Below are 27373 nucleotides of genomic sequence, written 5' to 3' on the forward strand. Positions count from 1 at the left end.
ACATCGATAACAACTACTTGTGCCAAGTTTCAAGTCGATAGCTTGTTTCGTTCGGAAGTTAGCGTGATTTCAACAGACGGACGGACGGACGGACGGACATGCTTAGATCGACTCAGAATTTCACCACGACCCAGAATATATATACTTTATGGGGTCTTAGAGCAATATTTCGATGTGTTACAAACGGAATGACAAAGTTAGTATACCCCCATCCTATGATGGAGGGTATAAAAAAACGATGGGGGATTCTGGGATGCGCTTTAAAAGAAATGTTTGTGTGAAGAACTTCCAATAACTTTTGCTGGGATAGGTTGGCTCTCTCACACCAAGAGAAAAAAAAAACTAAGTTCGGATGTATTATGTAAAGTTTCATGAAGTCTACAAAGAATCCATATATACTATTCGAACATTTAGAATTTCATAACAAGTATTTAGGAAAGAATATATGTAAAATTCATTTATTTTATGGAAAAGTCCATACTTTTATAAGAAAGTGCAAATTTATGTAGAAATTCATATTTTGTGTTATATATTCTCCCCTTGCCTTCCACCTATGTTAACCTTAAATAGCTCATTTATTAAAACAACATGCGCCATTCATGGATTAAGCATAATTCAAATTAATTAACGTTAATAAATTAACATAGAATTTTTATTAAAAAAAAAGCAAAACACAATGTTATGGAAACCTTAACACTCACATTTATGAAAAAAAAAACAAAACATGAAATTTCACCAAGTGTATCTATAAATATACCTCACCACTTGACACCATTCTTCAGTAATTTCAACAATATTATTCTATATACATTAACGGTATTAAAAATGATTTCTTATTGGTATTGCCTTTTAGTCATCCTAATAACCGCATGGATCTATAAACGTTGGAAAGATCGTCATGCAATTGCATTAATTAAACATTTTCCCTCGAAGAAATACCAAATAATTTTCGGCTTAGGACGTTTGTGGGGATCTAAAGGTAAATTGAATGGAAAAGTGAAACTGTTTTGTGTTTAATGAAGATGGAGTTAGTCAATTTGTTGGTGTGTTTAAGAGGGATAATCGCGACGAAAACAGTGATATGTTCCACAGATGTAACAGGTTGGCTGATAAGTCCCCGGTCTGACACATAGGTGGCGTCGCTAGTATTAAATGCATATTGTTTTTATACCAATCTTCAAATGATTCGTGTCAAAATTTGACGTCTGTAAGTCAATTAGTTTGTGAGATAGAGCGTCTTTTGTGAAGCAACTTTTGTTATTGTGAAAAAAAATGTAAAAAAAGGAATTTCGTGTTTTGATAAAATATTGTTTTCTGAAGGGAAAAAATACGGTGGAAGCAAAAACTTGGCTTGATAATGAGTTTCCGGACTCTGTCCCAGGGAAATCAACAATAATTGATTGGTATGCAAAATTCAAGCGTGGTGAAATGAGCACGGAGGACGGTGAACGGTGAACGCAGTGGACGCCCGAAAGAGGTGGTTACTGACGAAATCGTCAAAAAATCCACAAAATGATTTTGAATGTCCGTAAAATGAAGTTGATCGAGATAGCAGAGACCTTAAAGATATCAAAGGAACGTGTTGGTCATATCATTCAGCAATAATTGGATATGCGGAAGCTCTGTGCAAAATGGGTGCCGCGCGAGCTCACATTTGACCAAAAACAACAACGTCTTGATGATTCTGAGCGGTGTTTCCAGCTGTTAACTGGTAATACACCCGAGTTTTTCCGTCGATATGTGACAATGGATAAAACATGGCTCCATCACTACACTCCTGAGTCCAAACGACAGTCGGCTGAGTGTACAGCGACCGGTGAACCGTCTCCGAAGCGTGGAAAGACTCAAAAGCCCGCTGGCAAAATAATGGCCTCTGTTTTTTTGGGATGCGCATGGAATAATTTTTATCGATTACCTTGAGAAGGGAAAAACCATCAACAGTAACTATTATATGGCGTTATTGGAGCGTTTGAATGTCGAAATCGCGGCAAAACGGCCCCATACGAAGAAGAAAAAAGTGTTGTTCCACCAAGACAACGCACCGTGCCACAAGTCATTGAGAACGATGGCAAAAATTCATGAATTGGGCTTCGAATTGCTTCCCCACCCATCGTATTCTCCAGATCTGGCCCCCAGCGACTTTTTCTTGTTCTCAGACCTCAAAAGGATGCTCGCAGGGAAAAAATTTGGCTGCAATGAAGAGGTGATCGCCGAAACTGAGGCCTATTTTGAGGCAAAATCGAAGGAGTACTACCAAGATGGTATCAAAAGATTGGAAGGTCGTTATAATTATTGTATCGCTCTTGAAGGGAACTATGTTGAATAATAAAAACGAATTTTGACAAAAAAAAAAAAAATGTGTTTTTCTTTGTTAGACCGGGGACTTATCAGCCAACCTGTTATACGTTCATTGTGGCTCCTCGATGTGATCTTTCCATCTTCTTCCTTCCGACGCGGTCCCCTTTTGAATAGTTACAGAACTTCAAAAGAAAAAGAGGCCCAGTATCTTGTTTCTTCTAAAGGATAATGCTGAACACTGTCACAAAAAGTGGTACGAGTCTTCCACAACTTACGGGTCCATTCACCATCTACAGATATCATCATCTTTAAGGCCTATTCGTACCATGTGTTTCCCAAGTGTGTTATGTCCTGCTATGATGCCAATCAATGGCCACAATTCCTCTCTGTTCATCGACATTAAAATTTCGCAGTTCCTACGTTTCTTTTCGTCCGATATCAACTAGGTTTGCTCGCAACCATCCGAAGAGACCCAGCGTCTTCGCCATAGTTCATTATATTTGACCTCTATTCTGTAATGATAAGAAGAAGGCCCTGATGAATGTAAGTATGTTCCTTAAGCTGCACTCCCGCAGATCAGTGAGAGCCTGAAAGAGAAAGCAGCCCAGTATCTTGTTTCTTCTAAAGGATAATGCTGGACACTGGCACAGGAAGTGGTACGAATCTTCCACAACTTCCGGGTCCAGGCACCATCAGCATATATCATCATCTTTAAGGCCTATTCTTACCATGTATTTCCCAAGTGTGTTATGTCCAGCGGCACGTGTTAACGTCCTTTAATCGGGCTCAAATTTTGGCTATCCCAATATCTGGAAAGGAGATTCGTTTTGTGGGGTTAAGGCGAACAAGATTCCGACATTTTTTGCCCCATATAAGTTGCGGTCACTCTAATCCTGTAATGATAACAAGATAGTGGAGGAAAAACTTCCGTTCCACGAGCGCCCTCCTTAGCCAGCACATCAGCTTCCTCGTTTCCTATTATCCCACAGTGCCCAGGTACCCAGCACAGAGTTATATATTATGCTGTTCAGTGAGAACCTTCAGTTCCCTACGACAGCGGCCGACTACCTTAAACCTTATGTCAGCACTGCACAATGCTTTTATAGCTGCCTGACTGTCGATGAAGAAGCTGATATCGCTTCTGAATAACGGCGACTCAGCCGCCGTTGTGTTCGCAGAAATCTCAGCCTGAAAAATACTGCAATCACAATCAAGCCTGTAAGACTCCCTTATTTACAGTTCACTGTAACAGATTCCGCTGCCCGTTTCCTCCTCCGTCTTTGATCTGTCTGTATACATGTTCAGGGTTCCGAAGGGTATCTGCCCGTTCCCTCCTCCATCTTTGATCCTTCCGTATACATGTTCAGGGTTCCGAAGGGTATCATCCTGTCTTCCCACTCCTCTATACTTGGTATAATGTGTGCCGGTTTGTGATCTGCTCCGTGGTCGTATGGTCCGTCTTTCTATAATGCCCGGTAAGAATTTCAGTATGACTGCAGGCAGTCCTCTCCAGCGTATTCAAGCTCTTAAGTCTCAGAAGTGTCAGCTCTGCTGTCTTCCTTACGTGTAAATCAAGTGGGATAACTCCCATCAGTACCTCCAAAGCGGCGCTGGCTGTGGTCCTCATAGCGCCTGTCACATAAATAAGTGAAGTCCTATTTATCCTATTTATTCTCGACATATGATTTTGGTGTCTCAGGTTAGGTTAGGTGGCAGCCCGATGTGTCAGACTCACTTAGACTATTCAGTCCATTGGTGAACTTATCTCTTATCACTGAGTGCTGCCCGATTCCATGTTAAGCTCAATATACTTTTTATAGCCGAGTCCGAACGGCGTTCCACATTGCAGTGAAACCACTCAGAGAAGCTTTGAAACCCTCAGAAATGTCACCAGCATTACTGAGGTGGGATAATTCACCGCTGAAAAACTTTTTGGTGTTCGGTCGAAGCAGGAATCGAACCCACGACCTTGTGTATGCAAGGCGGGCATGCTAACCATTGCACCACGGTGGCTCCCTATTGTCCACCAATGATGACAACCATATGTGACCAAAGGTCTTACAACGGCGGTATAAAGCCAGCCAAAAATAGAAGGCCTCATTCCCCATCTTTGCCCGACCAATTTCTGACACGAGTATAATACCGCATAGGCCCTCTTTATGCGATCCGCAGTATTCTCCATCCAGTTGAGTTTGGAGTCCAAAAGAACTCCCAAGTACCTTGCAGATTTTGAGAGGCTCAACTTCGTGCCCTGGAATTCAGGAGACTTGTAACCGATAATCTTTCTCCTCCTGGTGAAAAGTACTAGCTCTGTCTTTCCAGGGTCCATCTCATAAAAATACATACAGACGGACATCACTAAATCGACACACAATTTAATTATAAGACGATCGCTATGCCCAACAATGTAACACGGTCACGGTCTAGTACTTTCCGATGCTGTTACATTAATAACACGGTCACGGTCTAGTACTTTCGTTGCTGTCACATTAATAAAAAAAATCTTAACAATTTTTTTTTTCTTCCACAGTTATTCTGGAGAGATTTACTGAACTTGCTGTCAAATATGGGAAAAATGTAATCGAATATTCTGGGCCACAAATTTTCTTTGCAACCAGTGATCCGGAAACAATTAAAAATATTCTCACTTCAAAACTTTGCATATCCAAATCGGATGTCGTATATAATGGATTTGCGCATGCATTTGGCAATGGATTAATTTCATCACAAGGTAGGATTTTGAATATAAAAATAATTTTAAAAAGTTTAATCTTTGTTATGTTTAGGAGAGCATTGGATTAGACAACGAAAAATTGCAAATACTTCATTTAAAAATTCGAATTTGCTATCATTCTTACCCACATTCAATGAGAAGATGCATCCCCTGTTCAATACTATCGATGAATACATAGAAAATAATAGCAAAACTCCACTTTTGTATGCCATACGTGAATACACTATACGAACGGCTTTTGGTAAGTAACGAAGTTGTTAGCGAGAACAAAATTTGTTTTTCTTTCAATATAACATACACATATAGGAATTAAACTAGTCATAGTCACTCATACAAAAAAAAGTAAACTGTTTTATAGAAAGAATGAGGTAATTCGTGCGAAAATTTACCTAAATCGTACTCCACATTTTGAGATTTATACAAAGTGTTGTTAAAACCAAGAACATTTAATAATATGGTCTTTAACGACCATGCAAAAATTGGTCCACATCGGGCCATAATTATATATAGCTCCCTTAGAAACCGATCCCCAGATTTGGCTTGCGGAGCCTCTAAGAGAAGCAAATTTCTTCTGATCCTGTTGAAATTTTGAACATTGTGTTAATATATGGTCTCCAACAACCATGACAGAACTGGTCCATATCGGTCCATAATTATATAAGCCCCCATATAAACCGTTCTCCAGATTTGACCTCCGGAGCCTCTTGGAGGAGCAAAATTCATCCGATCCGGTTCAAATTTGAAACGTGGTGCTAGTATATGGCCGCTGACAACCATACCAAAATTTGTCGATATAGGTTCATAATCATGGTTGCCACTTAAGCCAAAAATAATCTACCAAAATTTTATTTCTATAGAAAATTTTTTCAAAATTTTATTCCGATAGAAAATTTTGTCAAAATTTTATTTCTATAAAAAATTTTGTCAAAATTTTATTTCTATAAAAAATTTTGTCAAAATTTTATTTCTATAGAAAATTTTGTCAAAATTTTATTTCTATAGAAGATTTTGTAAAAATTTTATTCCTAAAAAAATTTTATCAAAAGTTTATTTCTATAGAAAATTTTGTTAAAATTTTATTTCTATAGAAAATTTTGTAAAAATTTAATTCTATAGAAAATTTTGTCAAAATTTAATTCTATAGAAAATTTTGTCAAATTGAATTATATACGTATTTAATCGGTCTGTTTTAATTTAATATATACCACGTATGGACTTACTTACAATTTAGAAGACGGTGTTAGGAGGTTTTTTTTTTTTTTTTTTTTTTTTTTTTTTTTAAATCGTTTATTTATTTATTTTTCAGTATAATTTAGACTAAAATAAACAATAGTATGCCTATTCTTAACCTATACAATGCTCCTGTTGGAGAACTCTAGTATAAACTGTATAATTCAAGTATTCTTTGTGTTTCAAGTTATACGTAACATTGGAGAAATATAATGGGGCAGTTGGGACGTAATGAAAAAAGGGAAAAAACATTACATATTATATTTTAGCTAATATAAAAAGTGTGTATCAAGGGATAAAACAAAAACAATGTCTTTCCAGGAAAGGTGACTTATATTAATTAATCCACCAATGTTTGTTGGTGTCTGCATTTAATATTTTACTTTTGTTAGTAGTAAATATACTCATACTAAATCTTAAATTAGACATCATATCGTTGTTTATATTTATAGCTTTATTAGTTGCCCTGCGATAATGATGGTAGAAAATGGGAACGCCATCTTCGTTTTGCAAAACCTTATGGCTATCTAGAAAAGGAAAAGCTTCAGGAGGGATATACCCTTTCCCTATAGATTCCTCTATGTAAGAAAATGGCGCATAATACGGGGCCATTATAAGGTTATTATTTTCGCATTGCGTGCACCGTGAGATATGATTCCGAATAAGGTATATGATTATATTATCAATTCTACATATTTCTGCGTACTTATATAAATTCTTGTTAGATACATATTTCAAATGACCATTGGAATTATTTCTAAACATTGATGTACAAACTCTTAGTATTTTCCTTTCAGCTACGCGAATTTTTTCCATGTAAGATGGGGAAATGTTGAACCAGATTGGACAACCATATGTTATAACGGGTCGAATTAGCACCTTGTACATAAATATCTTAGTTGCTGGGTTGAGAAGCTTCGTGTAGAATAAAGATTTATTTGCGAAAAATGCCCTTTTCGTTTTCTCAACAACTTGATTAACGTGATCGTTAAAGTATAGAAATTTATCTAAATATATTCCAAGATACTTAACGGTATCTACAACCCTAATGGCTACGTCATTTTGTCTAGAATATACACCGAAAGTCCTCCATCTCTTCCTGACGTTACTGTTGCATCTATTCACTGGAGGCCTAAACAAGATTGATTCGCATTTGTCTGTATTTATTTTCATATGCCAATCGGTGGCATATGTTTCTACAACATCAAATGATTGCTGCAACTCGGTATTTATTTCCGATATGGTTTCACCTGTATTATAAATTATGATATCGTCTGCGAAAGATATTATATTATCGATCGTATTCAATAAGTCTAATATATATAAGTTAAATAGGATGGGAGCCAAAACTGTCCCCTGCTGCAGACCGTTATGCACATTAAAAACTTTGCTATTAATGCCTTTCCTATTGACTATGAAATGTTTATCGGATATCATATTGTGCAAAAGTATTATTAATTGCATCGGAAGACCATAGTCAACCATTTTGCATACTAGCCCGGGGATCCAAATATTGTCAAAGGCTTTTTCCATATCGATCTGGCACGCGCCTGTACAATATTTCCTATTCCAGTTCCAGTTAATAAAGGATGTTAATACAGTAACTGCGTTAATGGTTGAGTGATTGTATTTAAAACCGAATTGTTTGTCACATATAAGACCCTTATCTTCGAAAAGTTTATTCAAAGTATTGTTGACACATATTTCAAATATTTTACTGATGTTTGGAAGTAAGCTAATCGGGCGCATATTACTAGGTTCAGTTGGATCCTTATCCTTTTTCGGTATAACAATTAACCTCGCGATTTTCCAAACTTCAGGGAAATAGGAATTGTTGATCAGATTGTTAAAAATCGCGCAATAGTCCAAAATAGTGATCTCAGGTAAGTTCCTCAGAACAATGTTCGGAATATTGTCTATTCCGGAAGATACTTTATTTTTTTAGGTTCCTGAATATATATTTTAGTGAACCTGGTGTAACAAAATGTATACCAGCTTGATCTTCGTTGAGGTCATTTGAGCGCAGGATGTTAGAAAAAGTTGTAATCGATTCCCGATTATTTTCAAAAGTCATTTTTGACTGCAAAAATGCGTTAAATTTTCGGTCTACTCGCAGATGGTTGTGGATTTCAGAATCAATCTCTTTCCGAGAGTGAACAGAATCAAAATAGGAACCTATGACATTAACAATGTCCTCATCGTCATAGATCAAATAGTTGTCATCTGTGTCTTTTTCTAAGACCCCCGTATCTAAACCGGAATTAAAAAGTAATCTATTATAATTTGCTGGCAGTCTCAAATGATCAATTTCCACTACCTTCCTTTTTCTAAAAGTTGAATTAATTTTACTGAACATATCCGCACTATTCCTAATATTTAAGTCTTTCAGCCTGTTTTCTACATTCCTATTAAGCATTAGTGAAATGTTCTCGTCTATAAGTTTGCGTATCCTCCTTAAAATCGATTTCAAAGTACACAGTGTTTCCTCCGTCAGAATTCGTTCTAACCTATTGTGCCTTTTTATTAAAGTTATAATTTTGCTTTTCTCAGAGTAAAGTTTGTCGATGACTGCATTTGTGAGTTTCCTTTTTCGTTTGTTTCCAAAAATTGGGACTGTTTCATCGATTGTTTTCCTGATCACTTGATTTATCTGTTCTAAGTGGCAGTCGATTTCACTATTTGTGAGATTGCGGTCGTATGGGACGCGATGGATATCTTTCACGTTATGTATAAACCGATCGTGAAATCTTTTCCAGTTGGTTGCTTTAAAATTCCGTTTTAATGAAGGATCGCTGATGAAATAATTTAATATATCGTCTTGGTATTTGACTGAAATATTAATTTCTAGTGCGTCGTGATCACTGTCAAAATCAATTGTTCTTATACAATTTATCGAGTTATTTTCTCTTAGTATATCTATTCTGCTGTCAGCGATACAGACGTCGATATATGATTGTGACCTCGGGTACCTTGCCATCGGCAAGCTTTACCGCGACACGAGTAATTCGATTGTGGATGGCAGTGTGTAGAAGAAGTTTCCACACAATCCATGGTGGAGGGTACATAAGCTTCGGCCTGGCTGAACTTACGGCCGCATATACTTGTTTTTCAATATAACATACACATATAGGATTTAAAATTGAAATTGATCTAAATTGTACTCCACATTTTGAGATTTCTACAAAGTGTTCTTAAAACCAAGAAAATTTAATAAGCTTTTGTATTTTGTAACTGCTGATTCAGTCACAAAATTAATTGATCCAATTATATTTTTAAACGAAATGTCTTCAATCACAGAAATGATAGTATCAATTAAAAAATTAATTAAACGTCAATTAAAAGAATAATTGATCCAACTAAAAAATTATTAATAGTATTAATTTTTGTGTCCGTCTGTCTGTTGTAATCACGCTACAGCCTTCAATAATGGCGATATCGTCCTGAAATTTGGCACAAATTTGTTTTTTCTTTACAGGCAGGTCAAGTTCTAAGATAGGCTATATCGGTCCAAGTTTTGATATAGCCCCCATATAGACCAATTTCCCGATTTGGGGTGTTGGGCTTATAGAAACCGTAGTTTTTATCCAATTTGCCTGAAATTGGAAATCTATAGGTATTTTAGAACCATAAAGAAGTGTGCCGAAAATAGTGAGTATCGGCCCATGTTTTGGTATAGCCCCCATATAGACTGATTTCCCGATTGTACTTCTTGGGCTTATAGAAACCGTAGTTTTTATCCAATTTGCCTGAAATTGGAAATCTAGAGGTATTTTCGGACCATAAAGAGGTGTGCCGAAAATTGTGAGTATCGGCCCATGTTTTGGTATAGCTCCCATATAGACCAATCTCCAGATTTTAGTTCTTGGGCTTCTAGAATCCGTAGTTTTTATCTAATTTGCCTGAAATGTAATATGTAGAGGCATTCTAGGACCGAAAGCCGAAAATGGTGAGTATCGGTCCATGTTTTGGTATAACCCCATATAGACCGATCTCCCGATTTCACTTCTTTGGCTTCTGGAATCCATAGTTTTTACCCAATTTGCCTGAAATTGGAAATCTAAAGGTTTTCTAGGACCATAAAGTAGTGTGCCGAAAATGGTGAGTACCGGTCCATGTTTCGATATAGCCCCCATATAGACCGATCTCCCGATTTTATTTCCACGGCTGCTAGAATCCGTAGTTTTTACCCAATTTGCCTCAAATTGGAAATCTAGAGGTTTTCTGGGACCATAAAGAGGTGTGCCGAAAATGGTGAGTATGTTTTGGTATAGCCCCCATATAGACCGATCTTCCGATTTTAGTTCTTTGGCTTCTAGAATCCGTTTTCTAGAAGCCAAAGAAATTGGAAATCTAGAAGTATTCTAGGACCATAAAGAGGTGTGCCGAATATATTGTATATCGGTACAGTTTTTGATATAGCCACCTTATAAACCGGCCCTACGATTTGGGGTCTAGATTCTAGACCTACTATTAGATGTGCTGAATATTGTGTGTATACCTCCATGTTTTTGGCATAGCACCCATTGGACCGATCTCCCGATTTAACTCCCGGGGAAAAAATTCTAGAAATTGTAGTTTTTATCCGATTTGCCACAAATTGAAAATATACTGGCATTTTAAACCCACAAAAAAAAAATGTGGATTGTTAATAAAGGTACTCACGTACAAACAAATGCCAATTTAAAAATCCAAATTATAACGGATGCTTCAAATTGAAAAATGGTTTCTTTATTCCAAAAAAAAACTTTAAACCAAATACGCTAAATCCTCAAAATAAGTCTTAGCCTATATTTGAAGCGCTTTTATCTTAAATCTAAAGTTTCAATATTTCAGTTAATTTATGGACAATTTCTTTAAATCAAAATTGTTTTTCTTTACTTTAAGGAAAATTAACCTTAGTTCAAAGACAAGTGACTTTAATGGGGAGAAGCAAATATACAAAATTTGTGTCCTAAATTCAATGAAAAAAAAATTTTAAGCAAAGGTTATAAACTTAATTTTAATTAAATTAAATTAAAATGACATCATTTTAAAGAAATTTGTCCTTAATATGTTGTATATTTCGCATCAAAAGAATTTACGTTGCGTAATCTTTAATATCTCGTAAATATTTTTTTTTTAGTGTGATCATGAAAATAGCTTGAAACTGAATTTAAAATTTCCAGATTTTACTTCTCGTAATCATTTAAATAATTTGAAATAAAAATCTACAGATTTTAGATTTCAAATCAATACGTTATTCCATCATTTTCTTGCACACTTACAAGAATATTAATAATTCCTCTAAAACTCAAACAAAAAATTGTTGTTATAAATTCAGAATCTGATGTAGTCTTTATAGGTAAAATCTTTACGTTTATCTTCGGGAAGCGTACTGGTTGAACTGATCTGCTTGGGAAAATATCTGTCATCAAACCACCGTGAAATTTTCAAAGGAAACTATTATATTTGATTCATGGTGGTGGGTATTTAAGATTCGGCCCGGCCGAACTTACTGTTGTATATACTTGTTTTTAAATAGTTTTATTAATTATCAAAAAGTCTTTGTCGATAATTCCCTTATTCCCTTAAATCTTTAAAATTGACATAATAAGCAACAACATTGCATTAAAAGTTTGGTTCTAATATTTTTATTTCCATTATAATTACGGTTTATTTTCAACATGCAGCGTGTGGTTGCAAATGTTTTGACCAGCACTGTATGTATATGTTTACTCAACAATTTCTAAGTTAATATATGTTTCCATCCACATACATATGTGTATTTTTTATGAAACATTGATGTCCCAAACATAATATATTCTAACATACATATGTCCCAAAAATTTTATGATTATTTAAAATAAATTTAACTTTTGGCCCTTAAATATATTGTGTTTAAAAAAAATTTGCCCGAAACATATTTTGTCAACATAGGAACCTACTAAAGCCATATTTTTCTATGCGTGTAAAAAATCTCGAAAATAAATACCACCAGGATAAACTTAATTAATAGGGACTTACCAAAAATATACTGCCGCATTAGATAGCCAAAGTATGAAGCCGCCGAGACGCACCACCGACTATTTATGTCGGCTGATCTAGACTGAAATGTTTTGCTGTGGATAGAAAAAAAATGGTGGAAATTCGGTTAAAATATCGAGTAGGGAGTTATATCGAAACAATGATCTACACGGACGAAAAAGACAGTTTTCATATGTTTGGTTGTAAAAATTATATGTTTGGAACTCAACATTTTTAACACAATATTTTTAAGTGTAAGCATATAATGTTCGTAAACTATCATAATATGTTTGGGACATATATGATAATATGTTAGAACATATTATGTTTGGGACATAAAATGTTTGTTAACATAATATGCTTAGATGCAAACATATATTCATTTAGAAATAGCCTATAAACATATATATGTTTAGAAAGAGAGACCTAGAGAGTATGCTACAAGTAAAAGAGGGGAAGTAACCAATTGGCGCCTTAAAAATATATCCACACAAAGAAAATTTCATTATAATTTTCTTCTACCAGTGTATGCCCTATGGTGAAACATAATATGTTTCAACAATACAAACAATATTTTGTTTAGACCAATCCTGAAAATATATATGCTTGAAGCAAAATGTGTTTGGGGTATATGTTACAGAAGCAATTTTTTTTTTTTTTGAGGGTGTATAAAATATATTTGGTATATTTTCCTTTACATTTAATACATCTGCACATATTATATTTCAAATAAACCAGTGAAAATTTCATGGTCTTCGTTGGTCTCAAGAAGTCAAATTTGTTGGTCTTTTGGAGCAGAAAACTTCATCCGATCCGGTTGAAATTTAGTGCGTGGTGTTAGTATATGGTCTCTAACAATCATTCTAAAATTGGTCCATATCGGTGCATAATTATATATATAGCCCCATATAAAACGATCCCCGAACGAGTTCGGCCAGACCGAATCTTATATACCCTCCACCATGAATTGCGTAGAGATTTCTACTAAAGACGGTCATCAACAATTAAATTACTAGGGTTGCGGCCGATGGCAAGGCATCTTAAAACTTCTTAACATCATCTTCGAAATTGTAAGTTAGTCCATGCGGGATATATAGTAGACAAAAGAAAGGTCGATTAAATACGTATATATTCAGTTTTTGACCGTTATATATAGCGAAGAAATAATTACGAACCGATATGAACTTTTGTGCTGTAAATATAGAGCCAGAATTGAAATATGTACAATTATGAAGACGAGTCTACCAAAAATGACAGATTTTTTACTAATTGGTAGATTAGTAGAATTCTTGATGTTTTGGAAGATTTTGCAAAATATTCCTCTCCAACTATGAAATGCTTCATAAATTTTCTATAGGAATAACATTTTGACAAAATTTTCTACAGAAATAAAATTCTGACAAAATTTTCTATAGAAATAAAATTTTGACAAAATTTTCTACAAAAATAAAATTTTGACAAAATTTTCTATAGAAATAATTTTTTGACAAAATTTTCTATAGAAATTAATTTTTCGACAAAATTTCCCAAAGGCATAAAATGTAGGCAAAATTTTTATAGAAATAAAGTTTTGAAAAAATTTCTATGGCAATAAAATGTTGGTAGATTATTTTTGACTCGAGTGGCAATCGTGATTTTTCTGTGATAGGGGATCGATTTATTTGGGAGCTATATATAATATACATAGATCGATATGGTTGTTATCGGCCATACACAATCGAAATATACAAAATTTTAACCGGATCGGATGAATTTCCTCCAAGAGGCTCCGGAGGTCAAATATGGGGATCGGTTTATATAAGGGCTATATATAATTATGGACCGATATGGACCAATTCTGGCATGGTTGCTAGAGACCATATACTAACACCATGTACCAAATTTCAGCACGATCGGATGAAATTTGCTTCTCTAAGAGTCTCCGCAAGCCAAATCTGGGGATGGGTTTATATGGTGATTTCAACAGACGGACTTGCTTAGATCGACTCAGAATTTTACCACGACCCAGAATATATATACTTTATGGGGTCTTAGAGCAATATTTCGATGTGTTACAAACGGAACGACAAAGTTAATATACCCCCCCATCCTATGGTGGAGGGTATAAAAATCATCCGATCCGGTTGAAATTTGGTATGTGGTGCGAGTATATGATCTCTAAAAACCAATGGTCCATATCGGTCGATAATTTTTTTTAGAGCCGCTATATAAACCGATCCCCAGATTTGATTTTAGAGCCTTTGGGAAAAGCAAATTCCATCCGATTTAGTTGAAATTTTGTATTTTGTGTAAGTATATGGCCACTAGCAACCATGCAAAAATTAGTCCATACTGGTCCATAATTATATATAGCGCCCATATAATCCGATCCCCAAATTTGACCTCCCCTATTTAAACCGATCCCCAGATTTGGTTTTGGAGCCTCTTGGAGGATCAAATTTCATCTGATTCAGTTGAAATTTTGTATTTTGTGTAAGTACACTCAAAAAAAGTGAACTCTCTATTTCACTAAAGCCAATTTAACTTTATTTTAGTTCATGGAATTATTATGTTTGGAGAAAGTTTCATTTACACTAATAATTTTTTGCGTACGTTAGTTTAATTAACTAAAACCGAGGAAAAAAACAAGTAAGGAAAGACTAAAGTCGGGCGGGCCGACTGTATTATACCCTGCACCACTTTGTAGATCTAAATTTTCGATACCATATCACATCCGTCAAATGTGTTGGGTGCTATATATAAAGGTTTGTCCCAAATACATACATTTAAATATCACTCCATCTGGACAGAATTTGATAGACTTCTACAAAATCTATAGACTCTAAATTTAAGTCGGCTAATGCACTAGGGTGGAACACAATGTTAGTAAAGCAATATGGGAAACGTTTAAATCTGAAACAATTTTAAGGAAACTTCGAAAAAGTTTATTTATGATTTATCGCTCGATATATATGTATTAGAAGTTTAGGAAAATTAGAGTCATTTTTACAACTTTTGGACTAAGCAGTGGCGATTTTACAAGGAAAATATTGGTATTTTGACCATTTTTGTCGAAATCAGAAAAACATATATATGGGAGCTATATCTAAACCGATTTCAACCAAATTTGGCACGCATAGCAACAATGCTAATTCTACTCTCTGTGCAAAATTTCAACTAAATCGGAGTTAAAAATTGGCCTCTGTGGTCATATGAGTGTAAATCGGGCGAAAGCTATATATGGGAGATATATCCAAATCTGAACCGATTTCAACCAAATTTGGCACGCATAGTTACAATGCTAATTCTACTCCCTGTGCAAAATTTCAACTAAATCGGAGCAAAAAATTGGCCTCTGTGGTCATATGAATGTAAATCGGGCGAAAGCTATATATGGGAGATATATCTAAATCTGAACCGATTTCAACCAAATTTGGCACGTATAGCTACAATTCTAATTCTACTCCCTGTGCAAAATTTCAACTAAATCGGAGCAAAAAATTGGCCTCTGTGGTCATATGAGTGTAAATCGGGCGAAAGCTATATATGGGAGCTATATATAAATCTGAACCGATTTCAACCAAATTTGGCACGCATAGCTACAATGCTAATTCTACTCCCTGTGCAAAATATCAACCAAATTAGGGTAAAACTCTGGCTTCTGGGATCGTATTAGTCCATATCGGGCGAAAGATATATATGGGAGCTATATCTAAATCTGAACCGATTTCAATAAAATTTGGCACACTTGACTATAGTGCTAATTTTTCTTCTTGTGCAAAATTTTAAGCAAATTAGGGTAAAACTCTGGCTTCTGGGGCCATATAAGTCCATATCGGGCGAAATATATATATATGGGAGCTATATCTAAATCTGAACCGAGTTCTTCCAAAATCAATAGGGATCTATTCTGAGCCAAAACACATACTTGTGCCAAATTTGAAGTCGATTGGACTAAAACTGCGACCTAGACTTTGATTACAAAAATGTGTTCACGGACAGACGGACATCGCTATATCGACTCAGGAGCCCACCCTGAGCATTTTTGCCAAAGACACCATGTGTCTATCTCGTCTCCTGCTGGGTGATGCAGACATATGCACTAACTTATAATACCCTGTTCCACAGTGTGGAGCAGGGTATAAATATGCACAAATGAAGCATAAAGATTAACTAAATTCGTGTCTTCTACAAAATAGTTCAATATTTCTTTAAATTTGTAAATTTTGCTACACATGCGTTCAAGGTTGTAACCAGGATTTTAATTCGGGGGGGGGGGGGGGGGTTGGTTTGTTCAACTTAGAAAAAAATATTCATATAATCTCATGTATAGAAAATTTTATTTATGCATAGGTATGTATACAATATTTATACCCTTCACCACTACTGTGGTACAGGGTATAATAAGTTTGTGCATTTGTATGTAACGCCAAGAAGGAGTAATCATAGACCAACCTTTTAGTATACGGATCGGCTTAGAATTAAATTCTGAGTCGATTTAGCGATGTCCGTCTGTCTGTCTGTCTGTCTGTCTGTCCGTCTGTCTGTCTGTCTGTTGATGTATTTTTGTGTGCAAAGTACAGCTCGCAGTTTTAGTCCGATTGTCCTAAAATTTGGTATAGGGCCCTGTTTCGGCTCAAAGACGATCCCTATTGATTTTGGAAAAAATCGGTTCAGATTTAGATATAGCTGCCATATATCTTTTTCACCGATCTGGTCATAATTGGCGTGTATATTAACCGATCTTCCTCAAATTCCGTACATCCGAATATTTTATGAGTCTCGAAAAACTTGCAGAATATCAGCCAAATCGGTTCAGATTTAGATATAGCTCCCATATATAGCTTTCGCCCGATTTACACTTATATGACCACAGAGGCCAATTTTTAACTCCGATTTAGTTGAAATTTTGCACAGGGAGTAGAATTAGCATTGTAACTATGCGTGCCAAATTTGGTTGAAATCGGTTCAGATTTTGATATATCTCCCATATATAGCTTTCGCCCGATTTACACTCATATGACCACAGAGGCCAATTTTTAACTCCGATTTAGTTGAAATTTTGCACAGGGAGTAGAACTAGCATTGTAACTATGCGTGCCAAATTTGGTTGAAATCGGTTCAGATTTGGATATATCTCCCATATATAGCTTTCGCCCGATTTACACTCATATGACCACAGAGGCCAATTTTTAACTCCGATTTAGTTGAAATTTTGCACAGGGAGTAGAATTAGCATTATAACTATGCGCGCCAAATTTGGTTGAAATCGGTTCAGATTTGGATATATCTCCCATATATAGCTTTCGCCCGATTTACATTCATATGACCACAGAGGCCAATTTTTTGCTCCGATTTAGTTGAAATTTTGCACAGGGAGTAGAATTAGCATTGTAACTATGCGTGCCAAATTTGGTTGAAATCGGTTCAGATTTGGATATATCTCCCATATATAGCTTTCGCCCGATTTACACTCATATGACCACAGAGGCCAATTTTTAACTCCGATTTAGTTGAAATTTTGCACAGAGAGTAGAATTAGCATTGTTGCTATGCGTGCCAAATTTGGTTGAAATCGGTTTAGATATAGCTCCCATATATATGTTTTTCTGATTTCGACAAAAATGGTCAAAATACAATATTTTCCTTGTAAAATCGCCACTGCTTAGTCCAAAAGTTGTAAAAATGACTCTAATTTTCCTAAACTTCTAATACATATATATATCGAGCGATAAATCATAAATAAACTTTTGCGAAGTTTCCGTAAAATTGCTTCAGATTTAAATGTTTCACATATTTTTTTACTAATATTGTGTTCCACCCTAGTGCATTAGCCGACTTAAATTTTGAGTCTATAGATTTTGTAGAAGTCTATCAAATTCTGTCCAAATCGAGTGATATTTAAATGTATGTATTTGGGACAAACCTTTTTATATAGCACCCAACACATTTGACGGATGTGATATGGTATCGCAAATTTAGATTTACAAAGTGGTGCAGGGTATAATATAGTCGGCCCCGCCCGACTTTAGACTTTCCTTTCTTGTTTTATAATATTAAATTGAACCGACGGGCTTTTTGGGCAGCAAATAAATCAATGACTTCTTCAGTCGGCACATTTATTCGGCGATGAACCGACATTAATGCCAATCCATTGAGTCTACTCTCGCTAGTCGAATTTCTAAGATACGTCTTTAATCTCTTCATTGTTGAAAATGAACCTTCGGATGAGCACGTAGTAACTGCAGGGATGGAAAATGCAGTACTATAGTACTTTTTTCAATACTCTTTCACCCCGGTCAGTACCGTAGTACCCCCGCGAAGGATTTAGTACCTTTTATGTAGACATTTTTGAGTCGATATCAGATTTATGGTGCAATAGCTTTGACAAAATATTTTAATATTTTGAGAAAGTCTTTATCAACCTTATTTGCTAATAGCCTTTTACAAATATGGCAAAACAGACATGTTCATGTGGGAAGAAAATCTCGATTTTGTAAAAGACATAGTCAAAAACAAGATTTTATTGAACTTCAAGAATGTTTTAGTCGAAAAAAGAATGCGATTCTATATTATCGATTTTTTATTTTGGTAGAAAATGTTGTCAAAATTTTATTTCTATATAGAATTTTTGCAAAATTTTATTTTTATAGAAAATTTTGTAAAAATTTTATTTCAATTGAAAATTTTGTAAACATTTTATTTCTATAGGAAATTTTTGCAAAATTTTATTTCTATAGAAAATATTTTGCAAAATTTTATTTCTATAGAAAAAATTTTGCAAAATTTTTTTTCTGTAGATTTTTTTTGCAAAATTTTATTTCTATAGAAAATTTTATTTATATAGAAAATTTTGTCAAAATTTTATTTTCTTTAAAATTCAGTCTCTTGACAATAATCTTCGAGTGAAATTTTTGTTGAAATTTAGTAAAAAGTATCTTTCCGCTCAAAAAATACCTTTTTTGTACTTCCTTAAAAATTGTATTTTCCATCCCTGAGTAACTGGCAAAGTGACCAAAGTTTTTAAAAGAATATACACGTTTGGAAATATCTCTTTATTGCACTCTCCAAGTACTTCGATCGCTGAATTAGGCAGGTTCTTTTCGCAGTTTTGCGCCATTTCATTTACACATGTGTGTTTGGCTGTTTCGTTGTTGCTGCTATGGCCAAACAAAGCGAGTCATGTTCACAAAAAGAACAACAAACGCAGAAAGACATTTTCCAAAAATGAAATTTGTGGTGCGAGAACAAAAACAATTTGTTTTTTTCGACCGTCGTTTGACGGGCTTTTCAACTAGTATTCTATGATTAATGCAAGTTTTATAGGTAAGCGTTTTTCAAAATAAAACCTTAAGCTTTTCTTCAACATCTTCGATAAGATTTTTCTATGCAGCTAAAAATATATATTTATATAAAAACATTCATTCATTTCGGGGGGGGGTTGATCCCCCTCATACCCCCCCCCCCCCCTGAATACGGCCTTGCATGCGTTCATCGTGAATTTCGTATGTCACTAAAGAAATTCTTGCAATTTGGAACTCCAGTTTTTTCTTCAAAGTACAAAATTTTCTTTAACAAGTGAAAAAACTTAATTATGTCTAATAAATTTTCTTGAATTTGTCGAAAAATAATTACTTATTTTTATGATAGCGGCGTGATGTCTGCGTTTGTAATACAATTTAGTTAAAATTTTTTAAAAGTATTCAAAATTTTCTAAAATTAACCGAAAGTTTTCTTCCTGGAGGGTTCACTGTTTTTTCAGTGTATATGGACACTAGCAACCATGCAAAAATTAGTCCATAATTATATATAGCGCCCATATAAACCGATCCCCAAATTTGACTTCCGGAGCCTCTTGGAGGAACAAATTTCATCCGATTCGGTTGAAATTTTGGTACAATGCGCTAGTATATGGTCGCTAACAACCATGCCCAATTCTCTAATTATCGCGCAAAAGTTTATAATTGTTTATAGACTCCCCTATATATACCGGTCAAGAACTGAATTATATAGGTATTTTATTTGCCTTTTTAGTCTAATATATACCGCTTAAGAACTTACAATTTAGAAAACGAAGTTAAGAAGTTTTAAGATGCCTTGCCATCGGCAAGTAATACCACAACCTATGCAATTCGATTGTGGGTGACAGCTTTAGTAGAAGTTTCTACGCAAACCATGGTGGAGGATACATAAAATTCGGCCTGACCGAACTTACGGCCGTATATACTTGTTTTCTCTTTTGAACAATAAACTAAAAAAAAATATTTATTTATTGTAATCAATTTATTTATTGTATTCAATTTCATTTATTGTAATCAATTTCATTTCTTTATATCCAGAGACAATAACTGGTAGAGATGTGGACAAAACCAATATGGATACCACGGACCTGGCTAAAAAAATTTCAGAGTAAGTACGCACAACACAAGCAAAAATCGATGGAGCTCATGAAATACTAAAGGGAGGCAGAATTTGCATATACACATAGAAAATGTCATTTAAATTTAGAAAGATTTTGAAACGGAACTCGCTATTTATGAGAGTAGTAGAGTTTTTATGGGAATCTATACATTAAAGTCTACGATTACGATTGTGACTCTAATATTCTTGGGACCGCTTTGGTCATGTCCAAATGTTCTCCATATTATTTTATAACAAAGCCCAATATCAGTTTTGCGGATTTATATAGGACCTTACAAAATGTATGGCAATGTTGATCATTACCATGTAAGGGGGGTTTTGTCATGGCTCTCCGTATATTATTTAACGGCCCTTGTAAAAGTATTCCGTTGTACCTTAATATCCTATTGGATCCTATTTTGGATATGGCCATAAGAGACCCCCTTTTGAAAATTTTCAAACCTGTTTTTCACACACTTCTTTTGCACTTGTACATTGTGGACAAAATATACGTATATATAAACAAAATTTTCGATATCAATAAAAATTTGGACAAAATTTTCTATAGAAATAAAATCTTGACAAAATTTTGTATAGTAATAAAATTTCGACAAAATTTTCTACAGTAAAAAAATGTTGACAACATTTTCCACACTAAAAAAATTTTGACAAAATTTTGCTATTGAAATAAAATTTTTGTAGATTATTTTTGGGGATCGACTATATATAACTATAGACCGATATGGACCAATTTTGGCTCGGATGAATTTTTCTCCTCCAAGAGGCTCCGGAGGTCAAATCTGGAGATCGGTTTATATAAGGGCTATATATAATTATGGACCGATATGGACCAATTTTGGCAAGGTTGTTAGGGAACATATACTAACACCACGTACCAAATTTCAACCGGATCGGATAAAATTTGTTTCTCTTAGAGGCTCCGCAAACCAATCCGGGGGATCGGTTTATATGAGGGCTATATATAAATATGGGCCGACGTGGACCAATTTTTGCGTAGTTATTAGAGACCACATACTTACACCATGTACCAAATTTCAGCCGGATCGGGTGAAATTTGCTTCTCTTTGAGGCTCAAGAGGTCAAATCTGGTGATCGGTTTATATGAGGGCTATATATTATTATGGACTGATATGAACCAATTTTTGCATGGTTGTTAGAGACCATATACTAACACTATGTACCAAATTTTAACCGCATCAAATGAATTTTGCTCCTCCAAGAGGCTCCGCAAGCCAAATCCGTCGGTTTATATGGGGGCTATACGTTAAAGTGGTCCGATATGGCCCATTTGCAATACCATCCGACCTACATCAATAACAACTACTTATGCCAAGTTTCAAGTCAATAGCTTGTTTCGTTCGGATGTTAGCGTGGTTTCAACAGACGGACATGCTTAGATCGACTCAGAATTTAAATGCACCCAAGTTTTTTGTTTTTTTTTTTTTTATACCCTAAACCACATAGTGTTGAGGGTATAATAAGTTTGATCGGCCAAAAAATGTGCCTACCAGAAATATTGATTTTAGACCCCATAAAATATATACCGATCGACTCAGAATCACCTCCTGAGTCGATCTAGTGCTTGGTGTCCGTCCGTCTGTCTATGTATTTGTTGTTCACAGGATTCCGGTCGCAATTATTAACCGATTTTGATGAAATTTGGTACAGGGAGTTTTTTGGGCACAAGGACGAACGCTATTGAATTTGGAAGAAATCAGATCAAATTTAGATATAGCTCCCATATATATGTATCGCCCGATTTCGACAAATGGGGTCACATTGCGCGTTTTTTCAAACGGATCGTCACCAAATTTGGCAAAAGGTAATCTTTTTCATCGCCCTTCAAGTCTGCAAAATTTCATCCAAATCGGTTCAGATTTAGATATAGCTCTCATATATATGTATCGCCCGATTCTCCCAAATTTGGCCACAAACCTTTTATTTATCAACCGATCTTACTCAAGGTTGGCTAAATATAATCTTCTATAGCACTAACTATATGTGCAAAAAATCATCGAAATCGGTTCAGATTTAGCTATAGCTCCCATATATATGTACCGCCCGATTTTTCTAAATTTGGCCATAAAACCCTTATTTATCGACCGATCTTACCCAAATTTGGCTAAATATAGTCTTCTATAGCACTAACTATATGTGAAAAAAATCATCGAAATCGGTTCAGATTTAGATATAGTTCCCATATATATATTTATAGCCCGATTTTCCCAAATTTGGCCATAGAACCCTTATTTATTAACCGATCTTACTAAGAGTTGGCTAGATCCAGTCCTCTATAGTACTAACTATATGTGCAAAATTTCATCGAAATCGGTTCAGATGTAGATATAGCTCCCATATATGTATCGCCCGATTTTGAAAAATTCGCCCCTAATAACCTTATGTTTGACCATACAGGCCTCATTTCGTAACTGATCTTACTCAAATCTTTCACAAGGTAACCTTTTGTGGTATTAATCAAACCCGCAAAATATTATGCAAATTGGTTCAGATTTAGATATAGCTTCCATATATATGCATCGCTCGATTTTCCCAAATTTGGCCATAGTACTCTTATTTATTAACCAATGTTACTCAAATTTCAAATTTTGATGTACTAGCCGATCGTACTTATACGTACTTGTAGCTCTTACATAAGAATATTGCTCGATTTTTACAAATTTTTATTTATTACCCACACTAATTTAACGATTTTCACCTTTTTAATAATGGGTTCAATATTAGTGGCATACTAACTCCGTACGCCCAATATCAACACAGCCAGTGTTGCTAGAAGTAGGGGAAATTCCCTATATGTGGGGTTTTTCTATTATTTAGCGTCTTGTAGGGACGTAGGACCACAATGTAGGACATTTTCACTCAACACAATTTGTAATAATTTTTACATTTTGGTTGCTCTAGAGGAGGAAATTCGAAGCCGGCAAGGCTTGATCTTTAACAATGTGTGGTAAACTTTATTCCTGGGGAAAATTTTGTCAACATTTTATTTCTATAGAACATTTTGTCAAAATTGTATTTCTATAGAAATTTTTTTCAAAATATTATTTCTATAAAAAATTTTCTCAAAATTTTATTTCTGTGGAATTTTTTCTCAAAATTTTATTTCTATAGAATTTATTGTCAAAATTTTATTTCTATAGAAAAATTCCTCTCAAAAATTTGTTTATAGAAACTTTTTCCAAAATTTTATTTTTATAGAGATTTAACAAAAAAAAAATTACTAATTTGGGTAGAATTCTACTAACTGTGGCAACCGTGGTGGTAATACAAATTTATATTCTAAGTTATATACGTTGCATATTCATGTTTTATGATAATAAAGTACTTAGAACCATTTTTGTTTTGTAAAATTTTTTTGAATTTAACGAAAAATATAGTAGGAAAAATTGTTTGGGAATATATGGGAAAGTCGGGAACTTTTTTTGTCCTTGTAGGGTAAACAGAACATTTTCCCCGGCAACATTGACTATGAGCTATAGTCAGATTGACACAAAGCACCCATAGACATGTACCCCTTAATTTTCTTAAATATGCAACTGCGGTTTATCTCCCAGACCTATATGTTACCCCACAAATGCTTATAATTACTAATTCTGTAATGGTGGTTTAGGGTATGATATAGTCGGCCCCGCCCGACTTTCTACTTTACTTACTTGTTTTTAATTTGAATCAATAAAAAATATTTTCAAACAGAAAGGCAATGACCATTTAAATTGATTGAACAGTATGTCAGCCCTCTATTATGATAGATGTTTTTTTTTTTTTTTTTAATATAATATGCATATGACTAACTGCAGACGTCTTTATTCTCTTCTTTAACAGTGTATTAGAATATATTTCAGAATTTACCAGCAACTTAATTTATGTACTAAAAATTTCACGTGTATGGGCGCAAAAAACGGTATACAAGGATGAATGTGTCTTCATGCGTTATTTCCAAAACTTTTTGAGAGAGGTAAGTGCTCGTTTTATATCAATATGATTTTGGGATGGGATCATTGTATTTGGTGATTGGTGACCTGTCTTTTGAGATAAATCGGTGTCTCCGATTTATCTGAAATGTTCTGCGGAAGTAAGGAAAAAGCTACAAACTTAACCGTTAACACCTCTCAGGGTAGTTCAAAATACATGTCATGTTGATAAGATTTTTAGATAGACTGACTAAGCATCTTAAACAGAAAGTCAACCCACAAGCAGGGAAAAGACTAAACTCAACCCCAAAAATGTCAATATATGTTTCTTGTCAAAATTTTATATCTATAGAAAATTTCATCAAAATTTTATTTCCATAGAAAAATGTGTCATAATTTTATTTCTATAAAAAATTTTGTCAAAATTTTATTTCCAAAGAAAATTTATAAATATATATATATATATATATAAATTTATTTATATATAATATAATAATATATAAATTTATATAATAATATATAAATTTATTTATATAGAAAATTTTTTTCAACAATTTATTTCTATAGACAATTTTGTCAAAATTTGTTTCTATGAAAATTTTGTCAATTTTTTTTTATAGAAAATGTTGTCAAAATTTTTTTCTACACAAAATGTTGTCAAAATTTTATTTCTATAGAAAATTTTGTAAATTTTTTTTTCTATAGAAAACTTTGTCAAAAATTTTTTTTCTATAGAAAATTTTGTCAAAAATTTTTTTTTTCAGCAAATGTCAAAATTTTTTTTTCTATAGAAAGTTTTGTCAAAATTTTATTTCTATAGAAATTTTTTTCACAATTTTATTTCTATAGAAAATTTTGTCAAAATTGTATTTCTTTACAACGTTTTGTCAAAATTTTATTTCAATAGAAATTTTTGCCAAATTTTATTTCTATACAAAATTTTGTCAAAATTTTATTTCTTTAAACAAATTTTGTCAAAATTTTATTTCTTTAGAAAATCTTGTCAAACTTTTATTTCTATAGAAAATTTTGTCAACATTTTATTTCTATAGAAAATGTTGTCAAAATTTTATTTCTATAGACAATTTTGCAAAAATTTTATTTCTACTAAAATTTTTGTCAAAATTTTATTTCCGTAGAAAATTTTGTCGAAATTTTATTTCTGTAGAAAATTTTGTCAAAATTTTATTTCTATAAAAAATTTTGTAAAAAATTTTAATTCTATAGAAAATTATTTCAAAATTTTATTTCTATGGGAAATTTTGTCAAAATTTTATTTCTATAGAAAATTTTGTAAAAATGTTATTTTTGTAGAACATTTTGTCAAATTTTATTTCTATAGAAAATTTTTATCAAAATTTTATTCATTGTTGTTGTTTTTTTGATTTCAGCTTAAAACCATACATTGACTAAACTACAAGTGTGGCTTAACCAACAGAGGAAAAGAATGTTTGTCAAATTTATTTGGGCAAAGCCCTATAGACTGCAAGATGGTTGGATGGACGCACGTTTCGGAATTACCACATTCCTCATCAGCATCCTCTACTTGCAGCAAAATTATCAACCAATTATCAGAATAAATTCAGGCAGTTCATTAAACCCAACAATAAACCGCACTGGAACCTTCCGAAAAAAGGCTTTACATTGATAGCCGGCTTATGCCGAAATAAATTCGATGATTTGATGGTGGCAAAGGAAAAGAGAGATGTCTGTACGAATTTATTTCGGCATAAGCCGGCTATCAATGTAAAGCCTCTTTTCGGAAGGTTCAAGTGCGGTTTATTGTTGGGTTTAATGAACTGCCTGAATTTATTCTGATAATTGGTTGATAGTTTTGCTGCAAGTAGACGATGCTGATGAGGAATGTGGTAATTCCGAAACGTGCGTCCATCCAACCATCTTGCAGTCTATAGGGCTTTGCCCAAATAAATTTGGCAAACATTATTTTCCTCTGTTGGTTACGCTACACTTGTAGTTTAGTGAATGTATGGTTGTAAGCTGAAATCAAAAAAAAAAAAACAACAACAATGATTAAAGAACAAAAACCAACAATAACAAAACAAAACGAATGAAAAAATTGTATTTCTATAGAAAATTTGTCTAAATTTTTATTTCTATACAAAATTTTGTCAAAATTTTATTTGTATAGAAAATTTTGTCTAAATTTTATTTCTATACAAAATTTTGTCAAAATTTTATTTCTATAGAAAATTTTGTCAAAATTTTATTTCTATAGAAAATTTTGTCAAAATTTTATTCCTATAGACAATTTTGTAAAAAAAATATTTCTATAAAAAAAATGTGCCATAGTTTTATTTCTATATAAAATTTTGTCAAAATTTTATTTCTATAAAAAATTTTGTCAGAATTTTACTTCTATAGAAAATTTTTTCAAAATTTAGTTTCTATAGAAAATTTTGTCAAGATTTTATTTCTATAGAAAATTTTGTCAAGATTTTATTTCTATAGAAAATTTTACTTCTTTAGAAAATTTTGTCAAAATTTTATTTCTAAGGAAAATTTTGTGAAAATTTTATTTCTGTAGAAAATTTTGTAAAAATTGTATTTTTATTTATAAAATTATTATTATTTTGTCAAAATTTTATTTTTACTAAAATTTTTGCCAAAATTTTATTTCCGTAGATAATTTTGTCAAAATTTTATTTTGTCAAAGTCTTATTTCTATAGAAAATTTTGTCAAAATCTTATTTCTATAGAAAATTTTACTTCTTTAGAAAATTTTGTCAAAATTTTATTTCTATGGAAAATTTTGTCAAAA

At 33.5% G+C, this 27373-nt stretch overlaps 1 protein-coding gene across 1 annotated transcript in view; it reads left to right on the forward strand.

Moving 5' to 3' along the window:
- Positions 1 to 773: 773 nt before the first annotated feature.
- LOC142228002 (putative cytochrome P450 313a4) overlaps positions 774 to 27373 on the forward strand; it is a 29475-nt gene continuing 2875 nt past the window's right edge. Inside the window, exons 1-5 of the mRNA XM_075298271.1 lie at positions 774 to 979; positions 4829 to 5029; positions 5085 to 5273; positions 20584 to 20653; positions 24506 to 24638. Coding sequence (XP_075154386.1) covers positions 826 to 979; positions 4829 to 5029; positions 5085 to 5273; positions 20584 to 20653; positions 24506 to 24638 — 747 coding nt within the window. The 5' untranslated portion in view covers positions 774 to 825. The remainder of the gene's footprint in view (positions 980 to 4828; positions 5030 to 5084; positions 5274 to 20583; positions 20654 to 24505; positions 24639 to 27373) is intronic.

Source organism: Haematobia irritans, chromosome 3 (genome assembly GCF_050003625.1).
Source record: "Haematobia irritans isolate KBUSLIRL chromosome 3, ASM5000362v1, whole genome shotgun sequence".
In the NCBI taxonomy this organism is placed as follows: Eukaryota; Metazoa; Arthropoda; class Insecta; order Diptera; family Muscidae; genus Haematobia; species Haematobia irritans.